This window comes from Coregonus lavaretus, assembly GCF_964263955.1.
Source record: "Coregonus lavaretus genome assembly, chromosome: 10".
Lineage (NCBI taxonomy): Eukaryota > Metazoa > Chordata > Actinopteri > Salmoniformes > Salmonidae > Coregonus > Coregonus lavaretus.
In genome coordinates this window covers 41,029,004-41,052,054 of record NC_139997.1, presented here as the reverse complement: position 1 = coordinate 41,052,054, position 23,051 = coordinate 41,029,004, and the positions used below count along the sequence as shown (strand labels likewise).

Here is a 23,051-nt window from a genome sequence, read left to right as displayed (position 1 = left end):
ACAGTGATATAGAGTGCATCCAATACCATACCCTGAGCTAAATGCCATACATCTATATTCTAATTACATCTATAAATCAAACACGCCCTATACAGTACATTTTTACAGCTCAGGTATGACTCTGCTGGGTCAGACAGGGATATTATCATGTATTTATTATGAGCTTCACTCAAACAATTAATGTACACTGAGTGTACAAAGCATTAAGAATACCTGCTCTTTCCATGACATAGATTGATCAGGTGAATCCAGGTGAAAGCTATGATCCCTTATTGATATCACTTGTTAAATCCACTTCAATCAGTGTAGATGAAGGGGAGGAGACAGGTTAAAGAAGGATTTTTAAGCTTTGAGACAATTGAGACATGGATTGTGGATTGTGCATGTGTGCCATTCAGAGGGTGAATGGGCAAGACAAATATGTAAGTGCCTTTGAACAGGGTATGGTAGTAGGTGCCAGGCACACTGGTTTGAGTGTGTCAAGAGCTGCAACGCTGCTGGGTTTTTCACGCTCAACAGTTCCCTGTGTGTATCAAGAATGGTCCACCACCCAAAGGTCATTCAGCCAACTTGACACAACTGTGGGAATCATTGGAGTCAACATGTGGAAAGCTTTCGACACCATGTAGAGTCCATGCCCCGACAGATTGAGGCTGTTCTGAGGGCAAAAAGGGGGTGCAACTCAATACTAGGAATGTGTTCCTAATGTTTTGTATACTCCGTGTATATTAGTTGAAATGGGTCTGGTGTGAAAGGGGAGGAACTACCAACAACACTGAGAGTACTGATATACAGCAGTACTTCCTATTGTTTCACTTAGCACCAGGAGCCGCCCATCTTACATGTAGCCTGCAGTACAACTATAGAGGGTCTGACCTCAGGTGAATCCTCTGTGTCCTGTTAATCATCCCCTTCTCCTGTTCATGTTAATCATCCCTTCCTCTGTTCATGTTAATCATCCCCTTCATCTGTTCATGTGACTCATCCCCTTCCTATGTTCATGTGAATCATCCCCTTCCTCTGTTCATGTGAAAATGTTCCTTCCTCTGTGTCCTGTTAATCATCCCCTTCCTTTGTTCATGTTAATCATCCCCTTCCTCTGTTCATGTTAATCATCCCCTTCCTCTGTTCATGTGACTCATCCCCTTCCTCTGTTCATGTGAATCATCCCCTTCCTCTGTTCATGTGAACATTTTCCTTCCTCTGTGTCCTGTTAATCAGCCCCTTCCTCTGTGTCCTGTTAATCATCCCCTTCCTTTGTTCATGTTAATCATCCCCTTCCTTTGTTCATGTTAATCATCCCCTTCCTTTGTTCATGTTAATCATCCCCTTCCTCTGTGTCCTGTTAATCATCCCCTTCCTCTGTGTCCTGTTAATCATCCCCTTCCTCTGTGTCCTGTTAATCATCCCCTTCCTCTGTTCATGTTAATCATCCCCTTCCTCTGTTCATGTGACTCATCCCCTTCCTCTGTTCAAGTGCTTGGCAGGCAGGGTTAAAGCGGGGTGTAGAGCTAGGATAGGAAGCAACTATCTGTATCAGTGGGGATGTTTTTGACGTCGCTCTCCATCACTGCTGGACCAATGTATCTTATGGTTGGCTATTCTGAGGCTGTGTAGTGTGTAGACTGTGTGTGTGCTCGTGTGTGCATATTCGTGTGTGTCCATGCGTCCGTGCGCGCCTCTACTCTACTCCGCAATAATGGCAGCTGGCATGGGGCCAGCATCATAGTAGAGGTAATTAGGATCCAGAGGTTTGAGGAAGGAGCAACGATCCCCCCGATCTCACTATTAACAAACCTTACTGCCACTCTCCCCTACGGATCCCTACCCAGCCACAGAGATGGCTGGAAAGCAGAGAAAAAACAGAGATCTTACCATGTAAAGCAAACAGCAGAAGGACAGAGGGCTAACTAATGCAGATATCTGGTGTGGACTTGGTAATGTGCGAGACTGAGAACATGGACAGTGGGAATGAAGAGAAGATGCAAAGTGAAAAGGCCTGGGGAAAGAGAGCTGGGCCGGTTGCGGCTCAGTTCAAATCATTACTGTGATTTCCTCCAGGGTGATTCAATAGTGTTTGGGATGCAGCATGTTCTCTGTCTTTAATCCACAGAATTACTAAAAGAGCGAGAAGAGACCAGGAAGTACAAGGCTATTCACAGACGACTTTGAACCTGGAGTCAGAAGAGAGAATGTGTTTCATTCACTGAGTAACAAGAATGAAGTGATGCACAGTTTCTGTGTAACCTTGAACTGCCCTCAAAATAGAACCAGACAAAGTAGCAGCGTAAAACCTTATTATTACATCAAATAATATGGAAGCCTCTCTCGATTGTGTTACACTATTACACAATTCTGATGGAAATGATTCCTTAGGATAAAGCAGTGCCTACAGAACCAGCTTTTCAAATTCCACCTACAGCTCTTAGAAAGAGAAAATACTCCTGCAAGCAGAGATAGTATTCAGTGTAAAGTGTGAAGAATGCCTAGTGCCTGCTCCTGCATTTGCAATGGCATTTGAATCGCATAAACTTTGTCTCACTAGAGAAAGAGAAAGAGATTTAAAGCTCCCACCTCATCCTTATTCTCTGGCTGCCTCTGACCTTTCCCTCCCCATCCCTTTGTTTTAATCGTCTCCAGGAGCCCTATGGAGTGATTGTGTGTTCTTCTCCAGTGGGCCAGCTTCTCCCTGGTTCCTTCCTCCTACATTACAATCCCACCTTTGTATTCACGCTTCAGATCCCCTCCTCTATTGTTCTGCTTTATAACTCTGGGAAACCAGCATCACTCAAGTATATTAGCTGGAGCCTACTACTGTCTCTGAGATCGCTTCTCTGAGCCATATTAAAGACTCCCCAGACAAAACTGTCAAGTTAAACCAAGCTTTAATAAATAGAGGGATGTGTAACTGTATTCAAATAGGGGCTCCTGTATCTATGCTGACAAAGAGAGACGAGCTATCAAGAAAGACAAACTACAGCGTTTTGCATGAAAAGGGAGGGGGGAACAGGTTCGATTGGCATTGATTTATTCCCATTGTGTCGTGAAACGTCATATTATTGAAATGTCCTTTAAAAGAGCTTAAGCCTAATCTAAGTAAAACACGGCAGGTGGCAGGGATATTGGGGGATATTGGCAGCTGTAATTGAATTGAATACTATTCAACCTTTAAAGTATTTTATCCGTATCATACACCTATACATAACACAGTATACAATGTCCAGCTCAGCTGGGAGGACCAAGCTTCTGTTCATTGGATCCGTGTACATCAGAGCACGCTATCTTGAACGTGATTAATTCATGAAAAGAGAAATCGTGTTATCACATTTTATTTTCCAGTTGGTTATTCAGAGAATGTGGGCATCGTAACGTTAAAAGGGATATCATACCGTTAGTTCACACATAGACAGCTGCATAGCACAGAGGCCATTGCATTCCTGAGGAGCATTCTCACTGTTAACAAAGAGGGAATTGAAGTGGAGCTCCCTGCTTCATCGCCATCACCTAGTTTCACAGCTTGGGAAAAAATATACAATTACTTTTTTCATTACATACAGTAGAAAGTGACATTGCTTCTCTCTGAATTGGTTTCTTACACTCTGCCTCTTTGGTTAGCCATCAATCGGCATGAAGAAATGGAAATCTAGTTAAACCAGCCTTTCAAAACCAGAGGAGGGCTGCTGAAGGATCATACAGACAGTGCAAGTCCTCATTTAATAAAGGAGAGAGGGAAAGAGAGAGAGGAGAGGAACACAGCAACTTTGGTTGTCATCTCCTGAACATGTTGTTGCCTGCTGTTGCTCTCTGTCTAAATGAAAACTGGCATATTTATATTTATTTTAAATTAACATGATTGTGGGCCTGCCAGTGTCAGGAGGATCTTATTTACATACCAATTATCACATTTACTAACCGCTTTTTCTACTGATTAATATAATTGCCATATACACAAGCATGCATACGAGAGAGAGAGGGAGAAGGAAGAGGATGGGGGTGGTTTTGAGACTGCAGTGAAATTCATGTGTCTGCTAAAAGAGAAAGCTGATTGCCTTGCCTTGGCAGGGGGAAAAAGGCATAACTTTAAGTAAGTCCTCCATGTTAAACTGTTACCCCCAGGGCATAGGGATTTCTCACCTCTCCAATTATTATTTGAGCTGGAAAGCACAATATTTCCCAACCTATCTGGTTCTTCCTCACACGAGAGGGGCCAGGGCTCGATCGGCTGTTACGTGGAGGTGGCTCGCAGGCATACTCCATTCTGACAGAAAGAGGAGAGTAGAAGAGAGAAGAGATAGGAGGCTCTCTGCTCGAGTGTGGTGGAGGGGGAACGGGCTGGCTGGCGCGCTGAAGCCCTATTCATAAAATGACTCCGAAATGGGCAGTTCCCTGCAGCCTGGCACAGAGAGAGGGATTGATGGACGGGGCCTAGTCTAGTTCTCCCTCCTTGCATACTTAGCTAACTATATGTACTACTCCTCTCATACTTCGCTAATGTATGTACTACTCCTCTCATACTTAGCTAACTGTACTACTCCACTCATATTTTTACATTTTTACATTTTTAGTCATTTAGCAGACGCTCTTATCCAGAGCGACTTACAGTTAGTGATTCTTTTTTTATTTTATTTTTCATACTGGCCCCCCGTAGGAATCGAACCCACAACCCTGGCGTTGCAAACGCCATGCTCTACCAACTGAGCTACATCCCTGCCGGCCATTCCCTGGGCCAATTGTGCGCCACCCCATGGGTCTCCCGGTCGCGGCCGGCTACGACAGAGCCTGGATTCGAACCAGGATCTCTAGTGGCCACTCGGGAGGTCATACATCGCTAATGTATGGACTACTCCACCCATACTTAGCTAACTAGGGGCTCCTGAGTGGCGCAGTGGTCTAAGGCACTGCATCGCAGTGCTAACTGTGCCACTAGAGATCTTGGTTCGAATCCAGGCTCTGTCGCAGCCGGCCGCGACCGGGAGACTCATGGGCGGCGCACAATTGGCCCAGCGTCGTCCAGGGTAGGGGAGGGAATGGCCGGCAGGGATGTAGCTCAGTTGATAGAGCATGGCGTTTGCAACGCCAGGGTTGTGGGTTCGATTCCCACGGGGGGCCAGTATAAAAAAAAATATATATATATATATGTATTCACTAACTGTAAGTCGCTCTGGATAAGAGCGTCTGCTAAATGACTAAAATGTAAATGTAAATGTAACTGTATGCACTACTCCTCTTATACTTAGCTAACTGTATGGACTACTCCTCTCATACTTAGCTAACTGTATGCACTACTCCTCTCATACTTAGCTAACTGTATGCACTACTCCTCTCATGCTTAGCTAACTGTATGCACTACTCCTCTTATACTTAGCTAACTGTATGGACTACTCCTCTTATACTTAGCTAACTGTATGGACTACTCCTCTTATACTTAGCTAACTGTATGCACTACTCCTCTCATACTTAGCTAACTGTATGCACTACTCCTCTCATACTTAGCTAACTGTATGCACTACTCCTCTCATGCTTAGCTAACTGTATGCACTACTCCTCTTATACTTAGCTAACTGTATGGACTACTCCTCTTATACTTAGCTAACTGTATGCACTACTCCTCTCATACTTAGCTAACTGTATGGACTACTCCTCTTATACTTAGCTAACTGTATGGACTACTCCTCTTATACTTAGCTAACTGTATGCACTACTCCTCTTATACTTAGCTAACTGTATGGACTACTCCTCTTATACTTAGCTAACTGTATGGACTACTCCTCTTATACTTAGCTAACTGTATGCACTACTCCTCTCATACTTAGCTAACTGTATGCACTACTCCTCTCATACTTAGCTAACTGTATGGACTACTCCTCTCATACTTAGCTAACTGTATGGACTACTCCTCTCCCAACCCAAGGCCAGCCACCATCACACAAGTCTGAATGAGACAGGGCTAGGCTAGAGGAGGACTGTGAAGACGATTCTCCATCATAGTAGTAATTCAGCCTGCCTTACTGCTCTCTGTGTCAGTCCATTGGTCATACACGCCCCTCTGTGACTCCCTCTCAAATTGTGCATATTTGTCGTGTTGATGGCTTTGCTCAGTGCTGCAGGAGGATCTGTTGAGTCCATCGCCGTGGCGTTCGGAGGCGTTCTATGACACACAACGGTCCCTGTTAGAATATGCATCAGTTCGCATCGCCATAGCGACCTCTTTGGATACTGAGTGGGGGACCTTATGAATATTTAATTCTGACAGATTTGAGGAATTGTCTTCCTCAAGTGTTTTTCTCGAGCCATTTTGTTAATGTCAACATGAAAAAAAGTTACTGACATATCCTTAGTGTTGACATATAGCCTATACTGTATAATTATTTACTGTATGATTCTGGTTGAATAATTAAGGTTGACTGAATATTTTAGGCTGTCTTATCTATCCTTTGTCTAAGTAATACAGCTCATTACGGAGCCCTCTCCAGTCCACTATCATTCAATTCAGGATCCCTTTGATGAAAGCACAGCTTTATATGCACCTGATACCCTTTTGCCTTGCTCACAACACTCAGTTTTAGCATTATAAAGGAATATCATGCTTATAGACTGTGTATATGACAGATACACTGATGTGTGTCATCATGACCAAGTAAGGGTGAATGGGGTCGTGGTGTGGGACAATGGACTGCAGTGAGGTGAATGGGGTCGAGGTGTGGGTCAATGGACTGCAGTGAAGTGAAAGGGGTCGAGGTGTGAGACAATGGACTGCAGTGAGGTGAAAGGGGTCAAGGTGTGGGTCAATGGACTGCAGTGAGGTGAAAGGGGTCGAGGTGTGGGAAAATGGACTGCAGTGAGGTGAAAGGGGTCGAGGTGTGGGAAAATGGACTGCAGTGAGGTGAAAGGGGTCAAGGTGTGGGAAAATGGACTGCAGTGAGGTGAAAGGGGGCGAGGTGAGGGACAATAGACTGCAATGAGGTGAAAGGAGTTGAGGTGCGGTAGAATGGAATGCAGTGAGGTGAAAGGGGTCGAGGTGTTGGACAATGGACTACAGTGAGGTGAAAGGGGTCGAGGTGTGGGACAATGGACTGCTGTGAGGTGAAAGGGGTCAAGGTGTGGGACCATAGACTGCAGTGAGGGTCAGCTAAGCTGGAGGTCATTTACCATCACTCTTTTCACCGAGGAGAATTGATCCCATGAAGTGATGCTTTCTAGTACAGTGCCTTGCAAAAGTATTCATCCCCCTTGGCGTTTTTTCTATTTTGTTGCATTACAACCTGTAATTTTAATTGATTTTTATTTGGATTTCATGTAATGGACATACAAAAAAGAGTCCAAATTGGTGAAGTGAAATGAAAAAAATTACTTGTTTCAAAAAGTTATACAAAATAAATAACGGAAAAGTGGTGCGTGCATATGTATTCACCCCCTTTGCTATGAAGCCCCTAAATAAGATCTGGTGCAACCAATTACCTTCAGAAGTCACATAATTAGTTAAATAAAGTCCACCTGTGTGCAATCTAAGTGTCACATGATCTGTCACATGATCTCAGTATATATACACCTGTTCTGAAAGGCCCCAGAGTCTGCAACACCACTAAGCAAGGGGCACCACCAAGCAAGTGGCACCATGAAGACCAAGGAGCTCTCCAAACAGGTCAGGGACAAAGTTGTGGAGAAGTACAGATCAGGGTTGGGTTATAAAACAATATCAGAAACTTTGAACATCCCACGGAGCACCATTAAATCCATTATTAAAAAATGGAAAGAATATGGCACCACAACAAACCTGCCAAGAGAGGGCCGCCCACCAAAACTCACGGACCAGGCAAGGAGGGCATTAATCAGAGAGGCAACAAAGAGACCAAAGATAACCCTGAAGGAGCTGCACAGCTCCACAGCGGAGATTGGAGTATCTGTCCATAGGACCACTACATTTTACATTTTACATTTAAGTCATTTAGCAGACGCTCTTATCCAGGGCGACTTACAGTTAGTGAGTGCATACATTTTTGTTTCTTCATACGTACACTCCACAGCGCTGGGCTTTACGGAAGAGTGGCCAGAAAAAAGCCATTGCTTAAAGAAAAAAATAAGCAAACACGTTTGGTGTTCGCCAAAAGGCATGTGGGAGACTCCCCAAACATATGGAAGAAGGTACTCTGGTCAGATGAGACTAAAATTGAGCTTTTTGGCCATCAAGGAGAACGCTATGTCTGGCGCAAACCCAACTACTCTCATCACTCCGAGAACACCATCCCCACAGTGAAGCATGGTGGTGGCAGCATCATGCTGTGGGGATGTTTTTCATCGGCAGGGACTGGGAAACTGGTCAGAATTGAAGGAATGATGAATGGCGCTAAAAACAGGGAAATTCTTGAGGGAAACCTGTTTCAGTCTTCCAGAGATTTGAGACTGGGACAGAGGTTCACCTTCCAGCAGGACAATGACCCTAAGCATACTGCTAAAGCAACACTTGAGTGGTTTAAGGGGAAACATTTAAATGTCTTGGAATGGCCTAGTCAAAGCCCAGACCTCAATCCAATTGAGAATCTGTGGTATGACTTAAAGATTGCTGTACACCAGCGGAACCCATCCAACTTGAAGGAGCTGGAGCAGTTTTGCCTTGAAGAATGGGAAAACATCCCAGTGGCTAGATGTGCCAAGCTTTATGACACATACCCCAAGAGACTTGCAGCTGTAATTGCTGCAAAAGGTGGCTCTACAAAGTATTGACTTTGGGGGGGGGTGAATAGTTATGCACGCTCAAGTTTTCTGTTTTTTTGTCTTATTTCTTGTTTGATTCACAATAAAAAATATTTTGCATCTTCAAAGTGGTAGGCATGTTGTGTAAATCAAATTATACAAACCCCCCAAAAATCAATTTTAATTCCAGGTTGTAAGGCAACAAAATAGGAAAAATGCCAAGGGGGGTGAATACTTTCGCAAGCCACTGTACATGAGAGTTTCCACCAACACAGACTAGTAGACAGTAAGTCAAGATGGGAGTAGAGCTGGTATGGAACATTAGTGTCTGAACCCTCTTTTGAAGGGCTGCCTCCCAGCCTGAGGGGTTCAGGAAGTTTCTAGCAGCACTGGTTCTGGTCCCTGGTGTAGCCTTGCATACTAGTAGTTCTGTGTGGGATGGACCCGCCATGACCACTCCTACTCTACTGTCTATGCTCAGGGACACAGTGGGCGGCTTTGCTGCCTGAGTGGAGTACAGTTATGTTGGCCTGCTCTCCTGTTCCCGTTGACACGACCACCATGCCTGGTCACTATGAGACAACCCTGCTGTCTTCATGGTGTCCCTGTACTGAAGGGGAGGAGGGGGTGTACTGAAGTTGTTTTGTGTCAGACATATTGTGTGTCTCTGTCACCTCCCTCACTGCTGTTTAATTACAAGGGTTTCCTGGAAGTGAAGTTTGGCCTGCTGCTCCTTGTTATTGCACTATTAGAAAAACCACTGGAGTTTACATGCTGCACATTGCAGGGACAAAAGCTGAGAGACAATTATATATATTTTCTCTGTAAAATAAATAATTGAGAGGGTTGTCATTAGTTTGTCCATTGTCATTGAAGCAGCTATTGCCGCTTTGTTAATCGAGAGCATTGTAAAATAATATAATAAGAAAGAAGACCCATAGTACTTCAACGTCATTGACAGCGCGTTCAGTTATCTTCCCTCCATGACCCTTCTGTGACCCAGAGCAGCAGTAGTCTGCACTCTGCCTGCCCGTCATGACTAATAAAACACAGCAATCTTACGAAACAAGAACATCTTTCCCTTCGATTCCCTCCAGGCTTCATCTTTCCCTCACTTTCCTCTGGCCTGACTGGGCATTGACGTAGACCGGAAGGGATTCAAAATAGTCACATAAAAATAATTCCCCTATTGTGTTGCAACAGAGACTTCACTGTGTTCCAGTGACAGTGGACGGGATCTATGGTGGTGTTAGCCCCAGATCCCAGGGAAACCTGTGTTGTGTGCTGAATGTAAATAATAGGGAGATTGCTGCTGATCTAAACTGCTGTCATAGTGCATTTCCTTAGCTCTTAAATCTCGCCCTATCGCTGCCGCTTTTTCAGCCCAAAAATGCTACATGTCTCTTTGCTTATTGATGCTTCTGTTCTCAGATAAATAATTCAAACAGCAGCCCATTTGAATTCCTGACCGACTGGGCGTTTCTGTCATGTTAGTCTTACGTATGGATTTGGTTGATTTATTGGCCCGGGTGGAAAGGTTGTCCGGGAGTGGACGTTTAGCATCATATTATCTGACAGGAACAGGATTAGTCTTCGCCCAGGTGTCCTGGGATCTAAACAAGGGTTTGATTACCTTCCCTTTGTGTTTTTTCTGCTTTGACTGCAAACCTCAATCTGCATTCTCATACACTCTCAACCCACCTTGTCCTCAGGTTCAACCTCTACTAGTATTTAGTAAATCACCCTAGCTAGCACAAGCTCTATATTCAACTTAGATACAAGCTGGTAACGGTTGGCATTTTATGTTCTGCTTGGTGGGAAGTGTTGGTGGCACTGGCTGTACGTGTTTCACCTGGCTGCACTGCCTCATTCTAACTGGCTGCTACAAGCTGCCATGTAGTCGTTAGCGCAACAGCCATGTGCATGCTCTCCTGTAAAGTGTGTTTGTGTAGCGGTAATTCAATGATGACATGTTGTCATGATCATTATTTATTAAAGGTGAACTAGTTTGGCTTCTTGGCCCCAGACTGCCTTTGTAGAGCATGGTACTCTTTCTTGGTGGCCTACAGTGATCCAGCCTATAGCTAGCTTACCACACACTGAAGAAATAGACTGGGGCTCTTTTCTTCATTGTCACAAAAGGCCAGCCACTCCACTGGAGTCCCCACTCCCCTTTTACATAGTGATAAGACATCCATTATCCACTGAACCTTTCTTTTCACCCAGCCAGGAGAAAGGAAAGAGTGAGAGAAGGGAGGAGGATGGTAGAGAGAGAGAAAGAGAGATATTTCTCCTTCCCTAGAGTGAGGCTGGGCTTCACCTCTGTGTGGAGGGGTTTTGTGTGAGCGGTGAAGAGGTCCTTAACCTTCTATCAGATGGAGCCACAGAGTTGTGCTCTGTCTGAATGGCTGCATTGAAAAGCCCTGAAGCAGAGGAGATGATTCTATAGACTCGGGGAGAGGAGAGAGAGAGAATGCAACGAGCGTCGGTCGGGCCGCTGGAGTGTGACCCTCTCATGATGTGCACACACTGTGAAACACTCCATCACTGCTGAACTTGTGTCCTGCGTTGAATAGGCTGCCTGACAAACCTGTCCTCCCACTGCAGTGTCATAATAACAGACAGACAGACACACGGATATCTTAACATCACTGAATGTGGGAGGCCTATAATACACAGCATTGATGGCCTATAGGCCTATTTATTTTTCAAAGCTGAGCCAGTGTTGCCACTGGGAGTTTGTACTAGACATTATATGTCAGCCTCAGGGAAACGTACTACTATTTACCACTGTACAGTAAGCTGTATTCTTAATCGGAAATGTGTTCTAGGGAATGACTATAGGTGTGAAAAGAGCAAATCCTAGGCGACATGTATCATCCAATTGCCTTTTTTACCACCCAACCATATGAGACTGTATGAATGACATACTGCAATGCTAAGCAGGTGGTTTAGGTCCATGTCCATTTGGAGGTGGTTATAGTACAGTAGCACTGGCAGGTGTGGTAGAGCGCTAGAGTAGACTAGTGCCTACATTCTGTGGCAGGGTGGCAGCTTTGCAGTATGGTGGCAGCAGCAGTGTGGCATGGCCTGGCAGAGCTCCTCTTTATCCATTCAGACAGTTCTATCAGAGCCCCCTGCTCCTGTCTCTTCCCATCTCCTCCCTCACTCCCCATGGCCCTCCTCGCGTTGCTGCTCTACCAGCCAGCCCTGCCACCCTCCCACCGCGTCTCGCCCCCCTGAACTCACCACCCCCCACCGGACCACACCGCACTGCACCGCGCTGCCAAAGCCTCCCCAGGATCCAGCTTGCTCCTCTCCACGTTACCTAGCGACCATAACCGGGGAATGGGTGGTGCGCAGCGACATTGAGATGCCTCGCCTTATCTACCCCTCTGTGATTTTGTCTGGTGCTGTTATTTTCCTCCTCCAATTTCTTTTCCCATCTCGCTTTTTTATTGTTCTCTCAACGAGAAACCACAATGAAAATGAGTGTGCCTAAATCTGTTTTTAAGCACTTCTTCTGAATTATAGGGAACAGATTTCTGTCTTCCAATCTGTCGTGAGATGTGTGAGGATAAACATTTGCCGTCTGTCTCTCTCTGTGTGGCTTTATTGACCAACATGATGAGAGTTGATATCATCATGGATCCTGCTGCTGCCTGGTGGCTGGTGGCAGAGCAGTGCAGAGCAGAAGAGGCAGGGGTTGGTTGGTGCAGTGAGGTGTCTCTGCCTGGTTGGCTCTAACTGTCTATGGTTCCATGAGGAAGACTCCATTGTCCCCCATTGAAGGATACACACTATTTGCCCTCTTTGACTTGTCAGCATCTTTGCATCTTTTCCACAGTACAGAGGCCATCACCATGTCTCTCCTATCTGCCCTTAGACTAATGTCTGTTTACCTCTTTTGTCTTTCAGGTAGAAGACGCCATGCTCATGTTTGATAAAACTACTAACAGACATAGAGGTAAGTCCACCATCCGTATATTACCGTCCCCTGTGTTTTTCTTTTATGTGTATTCATGTGACAGAAAATAGTACATTTCTGTGGCATTTTCCCTTGTAAACAACACAAGGGTGATTCATTTCACATGGTGCCAGCTTGTTACAGTGCTTATCCAGGCACTGGAAAACATCCTTTAAAAATCAATATAGTGGTATTTAAAACCTAAGACCTGGATGAGGTGTGACTGATGTTATGGGCGGTGGTGGTGGTGGGTGTCGTGTAGAGACACACGTGGGCTCTTCCTTCTCTCTGGGTGTCTGTAGGGGGTTATGAAGCCAACCGTGGATGCTGCCTGCCTGCTGCCTGGCTCTAGTGCTACCGGTCGCTGCGCTGGGAGATAACAGCAGAGATAAGGCCCAGGAGCAGTGCTGTCTTTATCTCTCTCTTATCTGCTCTTTATCTGGGATTAGGGGGAGGCTTCTCTCTAAAGCAGAGGACTTTCCAAAGACAGACTGTCTCCCTCTCCCTCCCTGAAATACAATAGCACCACCTCCACAGCGCCAGCCAGGACCGCTAACAGCTAACCAGTAGCAGGCTAAAAGACACTAAAACATCTAATATAGGCTACAGCCGATAGACAGACAGACACAGTGCCTCTGTTATTGTTCCTGTGGTCCACAGTGATGTGTAGCAATGCTGAGGTGATGATAGTATGGTGACTATAAAGGCCACAGTAGTGCAGCCATTGAGGGGGTGCGTGCTTAGTCCTCTCCTGCACTCCCTGTTCACCCACGACACCATCATTAAGTTTGCAGACGAAACAACGGTGGTAGGCCTGATCACCGACGATGATGAGAGAGCCTATAGGGAGGAGGTCAGAGACCTGGCAGTGTGGTGCCATGACAACAACCTCTCCCTCAACGTCAGCAACACAAAGGAGCTAATTGTGGACCGCATGGCAAGCAGTACTGGACTGCCATGTCTGGGACCAAAAGGCTCCTGAACAGCTTCTACCCCCAAGCCAGCAGACTGCTGAACAGTTAATCAAATAGCTACCCTGACTATTTACATTGACCCCCTTTTTATTTGCACTGACTCTCTTGTATTTGTATTTGTATTTATTATGGATCCCCATTAGTTCCTGCCAAGGCAGCAGCTACTCTTTCTGGGGTCCAGCAAAATTAAGGCAGTTATACAATACATAAAACATTACAATACATTCACAACAGATTTCACAACACATGAAGTGTGTACCCTCAGGCCACTACTCTACTACCGCATATCTACAACACAATATCCATGTGTACATGTGTGTATAGTGTGTATGTTATCATGTGTGTGTGTATGCATGTGTCTGTGCCTGTGTGTGTTTCTTCACAGTCCCCGCTGTTCCATAAGGTCTATTTTTTTTCAGTTTTTTCCCCCAATCTGATTCTACTGCTTGCATAGGTTACTTGATGTGGAATAGAGTTCCATGTAGTCATGGCTCTATGTAGTACTGTGTGCCTCCCATAGTCTGTTCTGGACTTGGGGACTGTGAAGAGACCTCTGGTGGCATGTCTTATGGGGTATGCATGGGTGTCCGAGCTGTGTGCTAATAGTTTAAACAGACAGCTCGGTGCATTCAACATGTCAATCTCTCCTCTACTTTGAGCCAGGAGAGATTGACATGGAGATATTCATGTTAGCTCTCTGTGTATGTTTAAGGGCCAGCCGTGCTGCCCTGTTCTGTGCCAAGTCCCTTTTTGTGGCACCTGACTACACGATTGGACAGTTGTCCAGGTGCGACAAAACTAGGGCCTGTAGGACCTGCCTTGTTGATAGCATTGTTAGGAAGGCAGAGAAGTGCTTTATTATGGACAGACCTCTCCCCATTTTAGCTACAGTTGTATCAATATGTTTTGACCATGACAGTTTACAATCCAGGGTTACTCCAAGCAGTTTAGTCTCCTCAACTTACTCAATTTCCACATTATTCATTAAAATATTTAGTTGAGGTTTAGGGTTTAGTAAATGATTTTAGTTTTTGAAATATGTAGGACTAACTTATTTCTTGCCACCCATTCTGAAACTAACTGCAACTCTTTGTTAAGTGTTGCAGTGATTTAATTTGCTGTGGTAGCTGATGTGTATAGTGTTGAGTCATCACCATACATAGACACACTGGCTTTACTCAGAGCCAGTGGCAGGTCATTTGTAAATATTTTAAAAAGTAAGGGGCCTAGACAGCTGCCTTGGGGAATGTCTGACTTTACATGTATTATGTTGGAGAGGCTTCCATTAAATAATACCCACTGTGTTCTGTTAGGCAGGTAAGTCTTTATCCACAATATAGCAGGGGATGTAAAGCCATAACACATACGTTTTTCCAGCAGCAGATTATGATCGATAATGTCAAAAGCTGCACTGAAGTCTAACAAAACAGCTCCAACAATCTTTTTATTATCAATTTCTCTCAGCCAATCATCATTAATTTGTGTATGTGCCGTACATGTTGAATGCCCTTCCCTATAAGCGTGCTGAAAATCTGTTGTTAATTTGCTTACTGTGAAATAGCATTGTATCTTGTCAAACACCATTTTTTTCAAAAGTTTACTAAGGGTTGGTAACAGGCTGATTGGTCGGCTGTTTGAGCCAGGAAAGGGTGCTTTGCTATTCTTGGGTAGCGAAATGACTTTTTCTTCCCTCCAGGCCTGAGAGCACACACTTTGCTGTAGGCTTAGATTGAAGAGATGCACCGGCTCTATGCACACTCACTAGACTCTACCCACACACTCACACATACTACACTGACACTCCAACACACACATACACACACACACTCACACACACACAACGTGTAGATATGCTCACACACACACTTTCACACTCTATGCTGCTGCTACTCTGTTTATTATCTATCCTGATTACCTAGTCACTTTTACCCCTACCTGTACATATTACCTCAACTACCTCGTACCCCTGCACATTGGTACCAGTACTCCTTGTATATAGTCTCGTAATTGTTATTTTGTGTTTATTGTTATTATTATTATTTTTTTTAATTGAACATTTTTCTTACTTTTTAACTCTGCATTGTTGGGAAAGGGCTCGTAAGTAACCATTTCACGGTAGTCTACACCTGTTGTATTCGGCGCATGTGACAAATAACATTTGATTTGATTTGAACCAGGTCAGTTAGCTATCCCTTCACCCGTTACGGTAGCCTGCTAGGCTGCTGCTTGTTAGCATTTCCCTCCCTCCCTCCTCTCCTCTCCTCTCCTCTCCTCTCCTCTCCTCTCCTCTCCTCTCCTCTCCTCTCCTCTCCTCTCCTCTCCTCTCCTCTCCTCTCCTCTCCTCTTAGAGGGAAGTATGTGTCCTTCAGCTGCTGACAGGCATTTCCTGTCCTCCTCATATACATGACACTGTTTCCAGACACTTCCCCTCTGTCTCTCACACTAGCCAGCTTCTCTCACTGACACTATCTCCTCAGCATTGGACCAGATCTCTCTGTGGAAGTGTTGCCCAACCACGTCAGCAGATGTAGAGATTTACTAAGGACCAGGCAACTCATTTGTGTGTGTGTGTGTGTGCGTTTTCATGCATGTATGCCAGCGTGCGTTTCCCCAGTTCGTTGCTGTAAATGAGAATGTGTTCTCAGTCAACTTACCTGGTAAAATAAGGGTAGAATAAATAACTAAATGTTTGCGCATAAACGTGTGCCTGTAAACTTGTGTGTGTCAACGTGTGTGTGTGTTGCCTGCTGTCAATGTGTCTGGTAAAGCGTCTCTCAGTGAGCAGTATGTGAATTAGTGAAAGTACTGTATGGGTTTGAGTGAATTGTGATGTTTAGTGACAGAACCCATTGTGAGGTCTGCTTTGAGATGACAAGTTGCTGCTTTTCCCTCCTCTCTCTCTCTCTCTCTCTCTCTGACTGCATTGCACTGGTGCTCTGTCTGTGACAGGGATAGGGATGGGAGCCGAGCGGAGAGGAGCTGCTCTCAGTCCATGTGTTACGTGTTTGCCTTTGGGCTGCCAAATGCCCTTCAAATGAAGACAATGATGGCTAAACACCCGGCCTGGCCATTTTTCTGATTCAGCGCAAAACAATAGTGAGAGACTTCCTTTGTCTTACTACCATTTTAGTACATAATTGTTCTGGTTGGTGATTGTTCAGTGTCTCACCACAGTAACTTGACAGGTAGACTGACATCATCGTAAGTATATGGAAAATAACTATCTGAGAGGGTAGAGAGAATCCAATATTTAATGGTGGCTCTTGACAGGTGATGTACAGTGATATGAGGGCAATGTGTGAAGGCATATCCCAGCTATCACATAACGTTCTGAGAACCATATGTTTCTTAGAGCTTGGTGAGAGCGTTGTTGTCTTATGGTTATTTTGCATACAACCTTCACACAACTTTCTGGGAATGGTGCAGGATAGTTGCTTGGCTCTGGAACATTCTCAGAACATTTAAGGAACTTGACCCCCCAAAAAACATCTTGGTATTTCATTACTTTAACACGCGTGTCAAACTCATTCCACAAAGGGCAGAGTGTCTGCGGGTTTTTGCTCCTCCCTTGTACTTGATTGATGAATGAAGGTCACTGATTAGTAAGGAACTCCCCTCACCTGGTTGTCTAGGTCTTAATTGAAAGGAAAAAACTAAAACCAGCAGACACTAGGCCCTCCATGGAATGAGTTTAACACCCCTGCTTTAACAGAATGTTTCCTAAAAGTTCAAACATGGTTACATTTCATTTCAATTTTGGTCATGTTTTAGGAACGTTCTCTAACTGGTTTGACATTGGGAATGTTCTCAAATAGTTCAGAGAATGTTAAGAAAGAACGTTCTTCTGTGGGAATTTCAGTACTTCAGCATAGCGTTTCCTACAGGTTTCCTCATGGTTCTATTTAAAGTCATGTCCTGAAATTGTTCAGAGAACGTTAAGAAAACTTTCCATAAAAACCACAAGAAAACTTTAGTAACGTTCAGAGTACATTCTAAGAATTGTATTTAAAAACATATACATTCCATTCTCAGTATCAGCAAAACTCTATTGTCTATCTTGTTAAGTGTGTTCAGGTGTGTTGGCCGCACCCACTAATTGCCACACCTGATCTTAATGAGTGCTTGTTTCCTTTGAAATGGGGTCTGTTTGAATAGACTAAAATGAACAGCTTTGTATGCGTAAAAAAACATGGCATGCTAGCTCCATCCTGGTGGCGCAGTGAACTAATTCCATGGATAGAGAACAGAAGATTATAGGTCTGAATCTCACTGATGGCCAATCATAAAACAAAAAATGGTTTGCATGATTAATGCCTATCTGTGTATGGAAATTAAAAAAGTTAACCCAAAATACGGTCAAAATAAGCTGCCATTGTTATTAAAAGTTTTATTAAAACATTCAGTGAAAGTTTTAAGTTATTCAAAACCCCCCAAATAACGTATCATTTCCGTTCTCAGAGCGTTAATAAAACCTCCCAGGAAAACATTCAAGGAACCAGAATAAAACATTCAAGGAACCTCCATGCAACCTAAAAAATACGTTCCCAGAACAGGCTACATTTTCACTTCTGTTCTCATAACATTTAAAAAACGTTCAGTTTTACCGGTCAGGAAACTTCGTTCCCACAACCAATGTGAAACCAAAAACATACATTCCCAAAACTTCCAAGGAACCAAATTACCTAGCTGGGTAGTGAGACAGGATATACAGAGCCTTCGGAAAGTATTCAGACCCCTTCACTTTTTCCACATTTTGTTATATTACAGCCTTATTCTAAAATAGATTTTAAAAAATTCCCTCATCAATCTACTCACAATACCCCATAATGTCAAGGTGACGTGTATGCGGGAAACGAAGTCAAGCGCAGGACACCGAACTACTGGCAGAACGTACTTTACTTAACACAGTAAATAAAGTACAAAACAAACCTCCAAACAGGGAGGAACAAATAACGCATACAACCAGCACTGCCGACCTAACGGAAAACAATCACACACAATAACCAATGAGAGACAGGGGTTTATAAAGGGAATACAATATACAGTGGGGAAAAAAAGTATTTAGTCAGCCACCAATTGTGCAAGTTCTCCCACTTAAAAAGATGAGAGAGGCCTGTAATTTTCATCATAGGTACACGTCAACTATGACAAAATGAGAAAAAATAATCCAGAAAATCACATTGTAGGATTTTTTATGAATTTATTTGCAAATTATGGTGGAAAATAAGTATTTGGTCAATAACAAAAGTTTCTCAATACTTTGTTATATACCCTTTGTTGGCAATGACACAGGTCAAACGTTTTCTGTAAGTCTTCACAAGGTTTTCACACACTGTTGCTGGTATTTTGGCCCATTCCTCCATGCAGATCTCCTCTAGAGCAGTGATGTTTTGGGGCTGTCACTAGGCAACACAGACTTTCAACTCCCTCCAAAGATTTTCTATGGGGTTGAGATCTGGAGACTGGCTAGGCCACTCCAGGACCTTGAAATGCTTCTTACGAAGCCACTCCTTCGTTGCCCGGGCGGTGTGTTTGGGATCATTGTCATGCTGAAAGACCCAGCCACGTTTCATCTTCAATGCCCTTGCTGATGGAAGGAGGTTTTCACTCAAAATCTCACGATACATGGCCCCATTCAGTCTTTTCTTTACACGGATCAGTCGTCCTGGTCCCTTTGCAGAAAAACAGCCCCAAAGCATGATGTTTCCACCCCCATGCTTCACAGTAGGTATGGTGGGATGTAGCTCAGTTGGTAGAGCATGGCGTTTGCAACGCCAGGGTTGTGGGTTCAATTCCCACGGGGGGCCAGTATGAAACATAAAAAATAAAATGTATGCACTAACTTTAAGTCGCTCTGGATAATAGCGTCTGCTAAATGACTAAAATGTAAATGTAAATGTATTCTTTGGCTGCAACTCAGCATTCTTTGTCCTCCAAACACGACGAGTTGAGTTTTTACCAAAAAGTTATATTTTGGTTTCATCTGACCATATGACATTCTCCCAATCCTCTTCTGGATCATCCAAATGCACTCTAGCAAACTTCAGACGGGCCTGGACATGTACTGGCTTAAGCAGGGGGACACGTCTGGCACTGCAGGATTTGAGTCCCTGGCGGCGTAGTGTGTTACTGATGGTAGGCTTTGTTACTTTGGTCCCAGCTCTCTGCAGGTCATTCACTAGGTCCCCCCGTGTGGTTCTGGGATTTTTGCTCACCGTTCTTGTGATCATTTTGACCCCACGGGGTGAGATCTTGCGTGGAGCCCCAGATCGAGGGAGATTATCAGTGGTCTTGTATGTCTTCCATTTCCTAATAATTGCTCCCACAGTTGATTTCTTCAAACCAAGCTGCTTACCTATTGCAGATTCAGTCTTCCCAGCCTTGGAGTGTGACTGTTTGAGGTTGTGGACAGGTGTCTTTTATACTGATAACAAGTTCAAACAGGTGCCATTAATACAGGTAATGAGTGGAGGACAGAGGAGCCTCTTAAAGAAGAAGTTACAGGCATGTGAGAGCCAGAAATCTTGCTTGTTTGTAGGTGACCAAATACTTATTTTCCACCATAATTTGCAAATAAATTCATTAAAAATCGTACAATGTGATTTTCTGGATTTTTTTTCCTCAATTTGTCTGTCATAGTTGACGTGTACCTATGATGAAAATTACAGGCCTCTCTCATCTTTTTAAGTGGGAGAACTTGCACAATTGGTGGCTGACTAAATACTTTTTTTCCTCACTGTAACATAATGGGAAACAGGTGCAAACAATCAGGACAAACTAGACAAACACCAAAACATAGATCGGTGGCAGCTAGTACTCCGGGGACGACGAACGCCGAAGCCTGCCCGAGCAAGGAGGAGGGGCAGCCTCGGCTGATTCCGTGACACATAATGACAAAGCAAAAAAAGGTTTTTTGAAATGTTTCCTAATTTATTAAAAATAAAAAACGAAAATATCATATTTACCTAAGTATTCAGACCCTTTACTCAGTACTTTGTTGAAGCACCTTTGGCAGCAATTACAGGCTCAAATCTTCTTGGGTATGATGCTACAAGCTTGGCACACCTGTATTTGGGGAGTTTCTCCCATTCTTCTCTGCAGATCCTCTCAAGCTCTGTCAGGTTGGATGGGGAGCATTGCTGCACACCTGTTTTCAGGTCTCATCATAGATGTTCGATCGGGTTCAAGTCCGGGCTCTGGCTGGGCCACTCAAGGACATTCAGAGGCTTGTCCTGAAGCCACTCCTGCATTCTTGGCTGTGTGCTTAGGGTCGTTGTCCTGTTGGAAGGTGAACCTTTGCCCCAGTCTGAGGTCCTGAGCGTTCTGGAGCAGGTTTTCATCAAGGATCTCTCTGTACTTTGCTCCGTTCAGCATTGCCTCGATCCTGACTAGTCTCCCAGTCCCTGCCGCTGAAAAACATCCCCACAGCATGATGCTGCCACCACCATGCTTCACCATAGGGATGGTGCCAGGTTTCCTCCAGACGTGACGCTTGGCATTCAGGCCAAAGAGTTCAATCTTGGTTTCATCAGACCAGAGAATCTTGTTTCTCATGGTCTGAAAGTCTTTAGGTGCCTTTTGGCAAACTCCAAGCGGGCTGTCATGTGCCTTTTACTGAGGAGTGGCTTCCGTCTGGCCACTCTACCATAAAGGCCTGATTGGTGGAGTGCTGCACAGATGGTTGTCCTTCTGGAAGGTTCTCCCATCTCCACAGAGGAACTCTAGAGCTCTGTCAGAGTGACCATCGGGTTCTTGGTCACCTCCCTGACCAAGGCCCTTCTCCCCCGATTACTCAGTTTGGCCGGGCAGCCAGCTATAGGAAGAGTCTTGGTGGTTCCAAACTTCTTCCATTTTAGAAGGATGGAGGCCACTGTGTTCTTGGTGACCTTCAATGCTGCAGAAATGTTTTGTCTCGGATCTCTACAGACAATTCCTTCGACCTCATGGCTTGGTTTTTGCTCTGACATGCACTGTCAACTGTGGGACCTTATATAGACAGGATGCACCTGATCTCAAATTCGAGTCTCATAGGAAAGGGTCTGAATACTTATTGTGTAAATAAGGTATTTCTAAAAACCTGTTTTCGCTTTGTCATTATGGGGTATTGTGTGTAGATTGCTGAGGAAAAACATTTATTTAATCCATTTTTAAATAAGGCTGTAACGTAACAAAATGTGGAAAAAGTCGAGGGGTCTGAATACTTTCTGAATGCACTGTATTACAGTCAAAGTATTTGCTGCGTTCTTTTGTCTCCCCTGTTCCTCTTTTAGAGTTCCTTACACAGGTGTGTGTGTGTGTGTGTGTGTGTGTGAAACAGCTCTCTAATCCTCTCCCAGTCTGTCTTTGCACAGCTCTTCACACTCATTTGGAGTATTTAGCAGTGTCCTTCAGACGCCACCCCCGAGGTGACTGCTGCTCAAATGACTGCTAAAAGACATTTCTTTACACTCTCCCTTCTACTGTCCTTCTCTCTCTCTTGCTCTCTCCCTCTCTTTCTTTCTTTACTCTCTCTTTCTCTCTCTCGCTCTCTCTCCTCTTTCTCTCTCCTCTCTCGCTCTCTCTCACCCTTTCACCTCCCTCTCTCTTTCTCTTTCTATTTCTCTCTCTCCTCTCTCCCTCTCTCCTCTCTCTTGCTCCTCTCGCTCTCTCTCCTCTCTCTCTTTCTCTCCTCTCTCTCCTCTCTCTCTTTCTCCTCTCTCTCTTGCTCTCTATCTCTCTACTTTCTCTCTCTCATCTCTCTCTCTCTCCTCTCTCTCTTTATCTCCGTCTCTCTTTCTCCTCCCTCTCTCTCCCCCCTCTCTCACTCCCTCTCTCTCTCCCTATCTCTCCCTCCCTCTCTCTCTCTCTCTCTCTGTCTCTCTGTCTCTCTGTCTCTCTCGCTCCTGTTAGAGGACTCTCGCTGCAAGCGAAGCTCCTGACAAAGGCAAATGCTGCACACCATCTCCCTGGCATTTAGGTTCACACCAGAGGGGGGCCGTTGTTCCCACCCCCCTTGCAGCATCTCACCCCCTTCCTCCCCACCACCTTCCTTTCCACCAGCACCTTCCTCCCCACCATTACCTTCCTCCCACCCTCACCTTCCTCACCAGCATTACCTTCCTCCTCACCATCACCTTCCTCCCCACCATCACCTTCCTTTCCACCATCCCCTTGCTCTCTACCATCACCTTCCTCCCCACCATCACCTTCCTTTCCACCATCCCCTTCCTCTCCACCAACACCTTCCTCCCCACCATCACCTTCCTCCCCCCCATCATCCTCCCCTTCCCTCCCTCACAACACTAGCCTCACACTCTTTATACTCACAGTGAAATGCCAGCTCATTTTTTGCATGGGGAAAGGAACATGTATAGGAACACACACACACATATACACTGCACTAGTTATGGCCAGAAAACACGTAGCCAACATGGTTTTAT

General features: G+C 44.7%; 1 protein-coding gene across 5 annotated transcripts in view; it reads left to right on the top strand.

Annotated features, from left to right (window-relative positions):
* LOC311136086 (RNA-binding protein Musashi homolog 2) overlaps positions 1 to 23,051 on the top strand; it is a 323,857-nt gene that overhangs the window by 162,425 nt on the left and 138,381 nt on the right. For all 5 annotated transcript variants that reach the window (XM_084170165.1, XM_084170162.1, XM_084170166.1 and 2 more), the window contains exon 7: positions 12,610 to 12,658. In XM_084170165.1, coding sequence (XP_084026291.1) covers positions 12,610 to 12,658 — 49 coding nt within the window. The remainder of the gene's footprint in view (positions 1 to 12,609; positions 12,659 to 23,051) is intronic.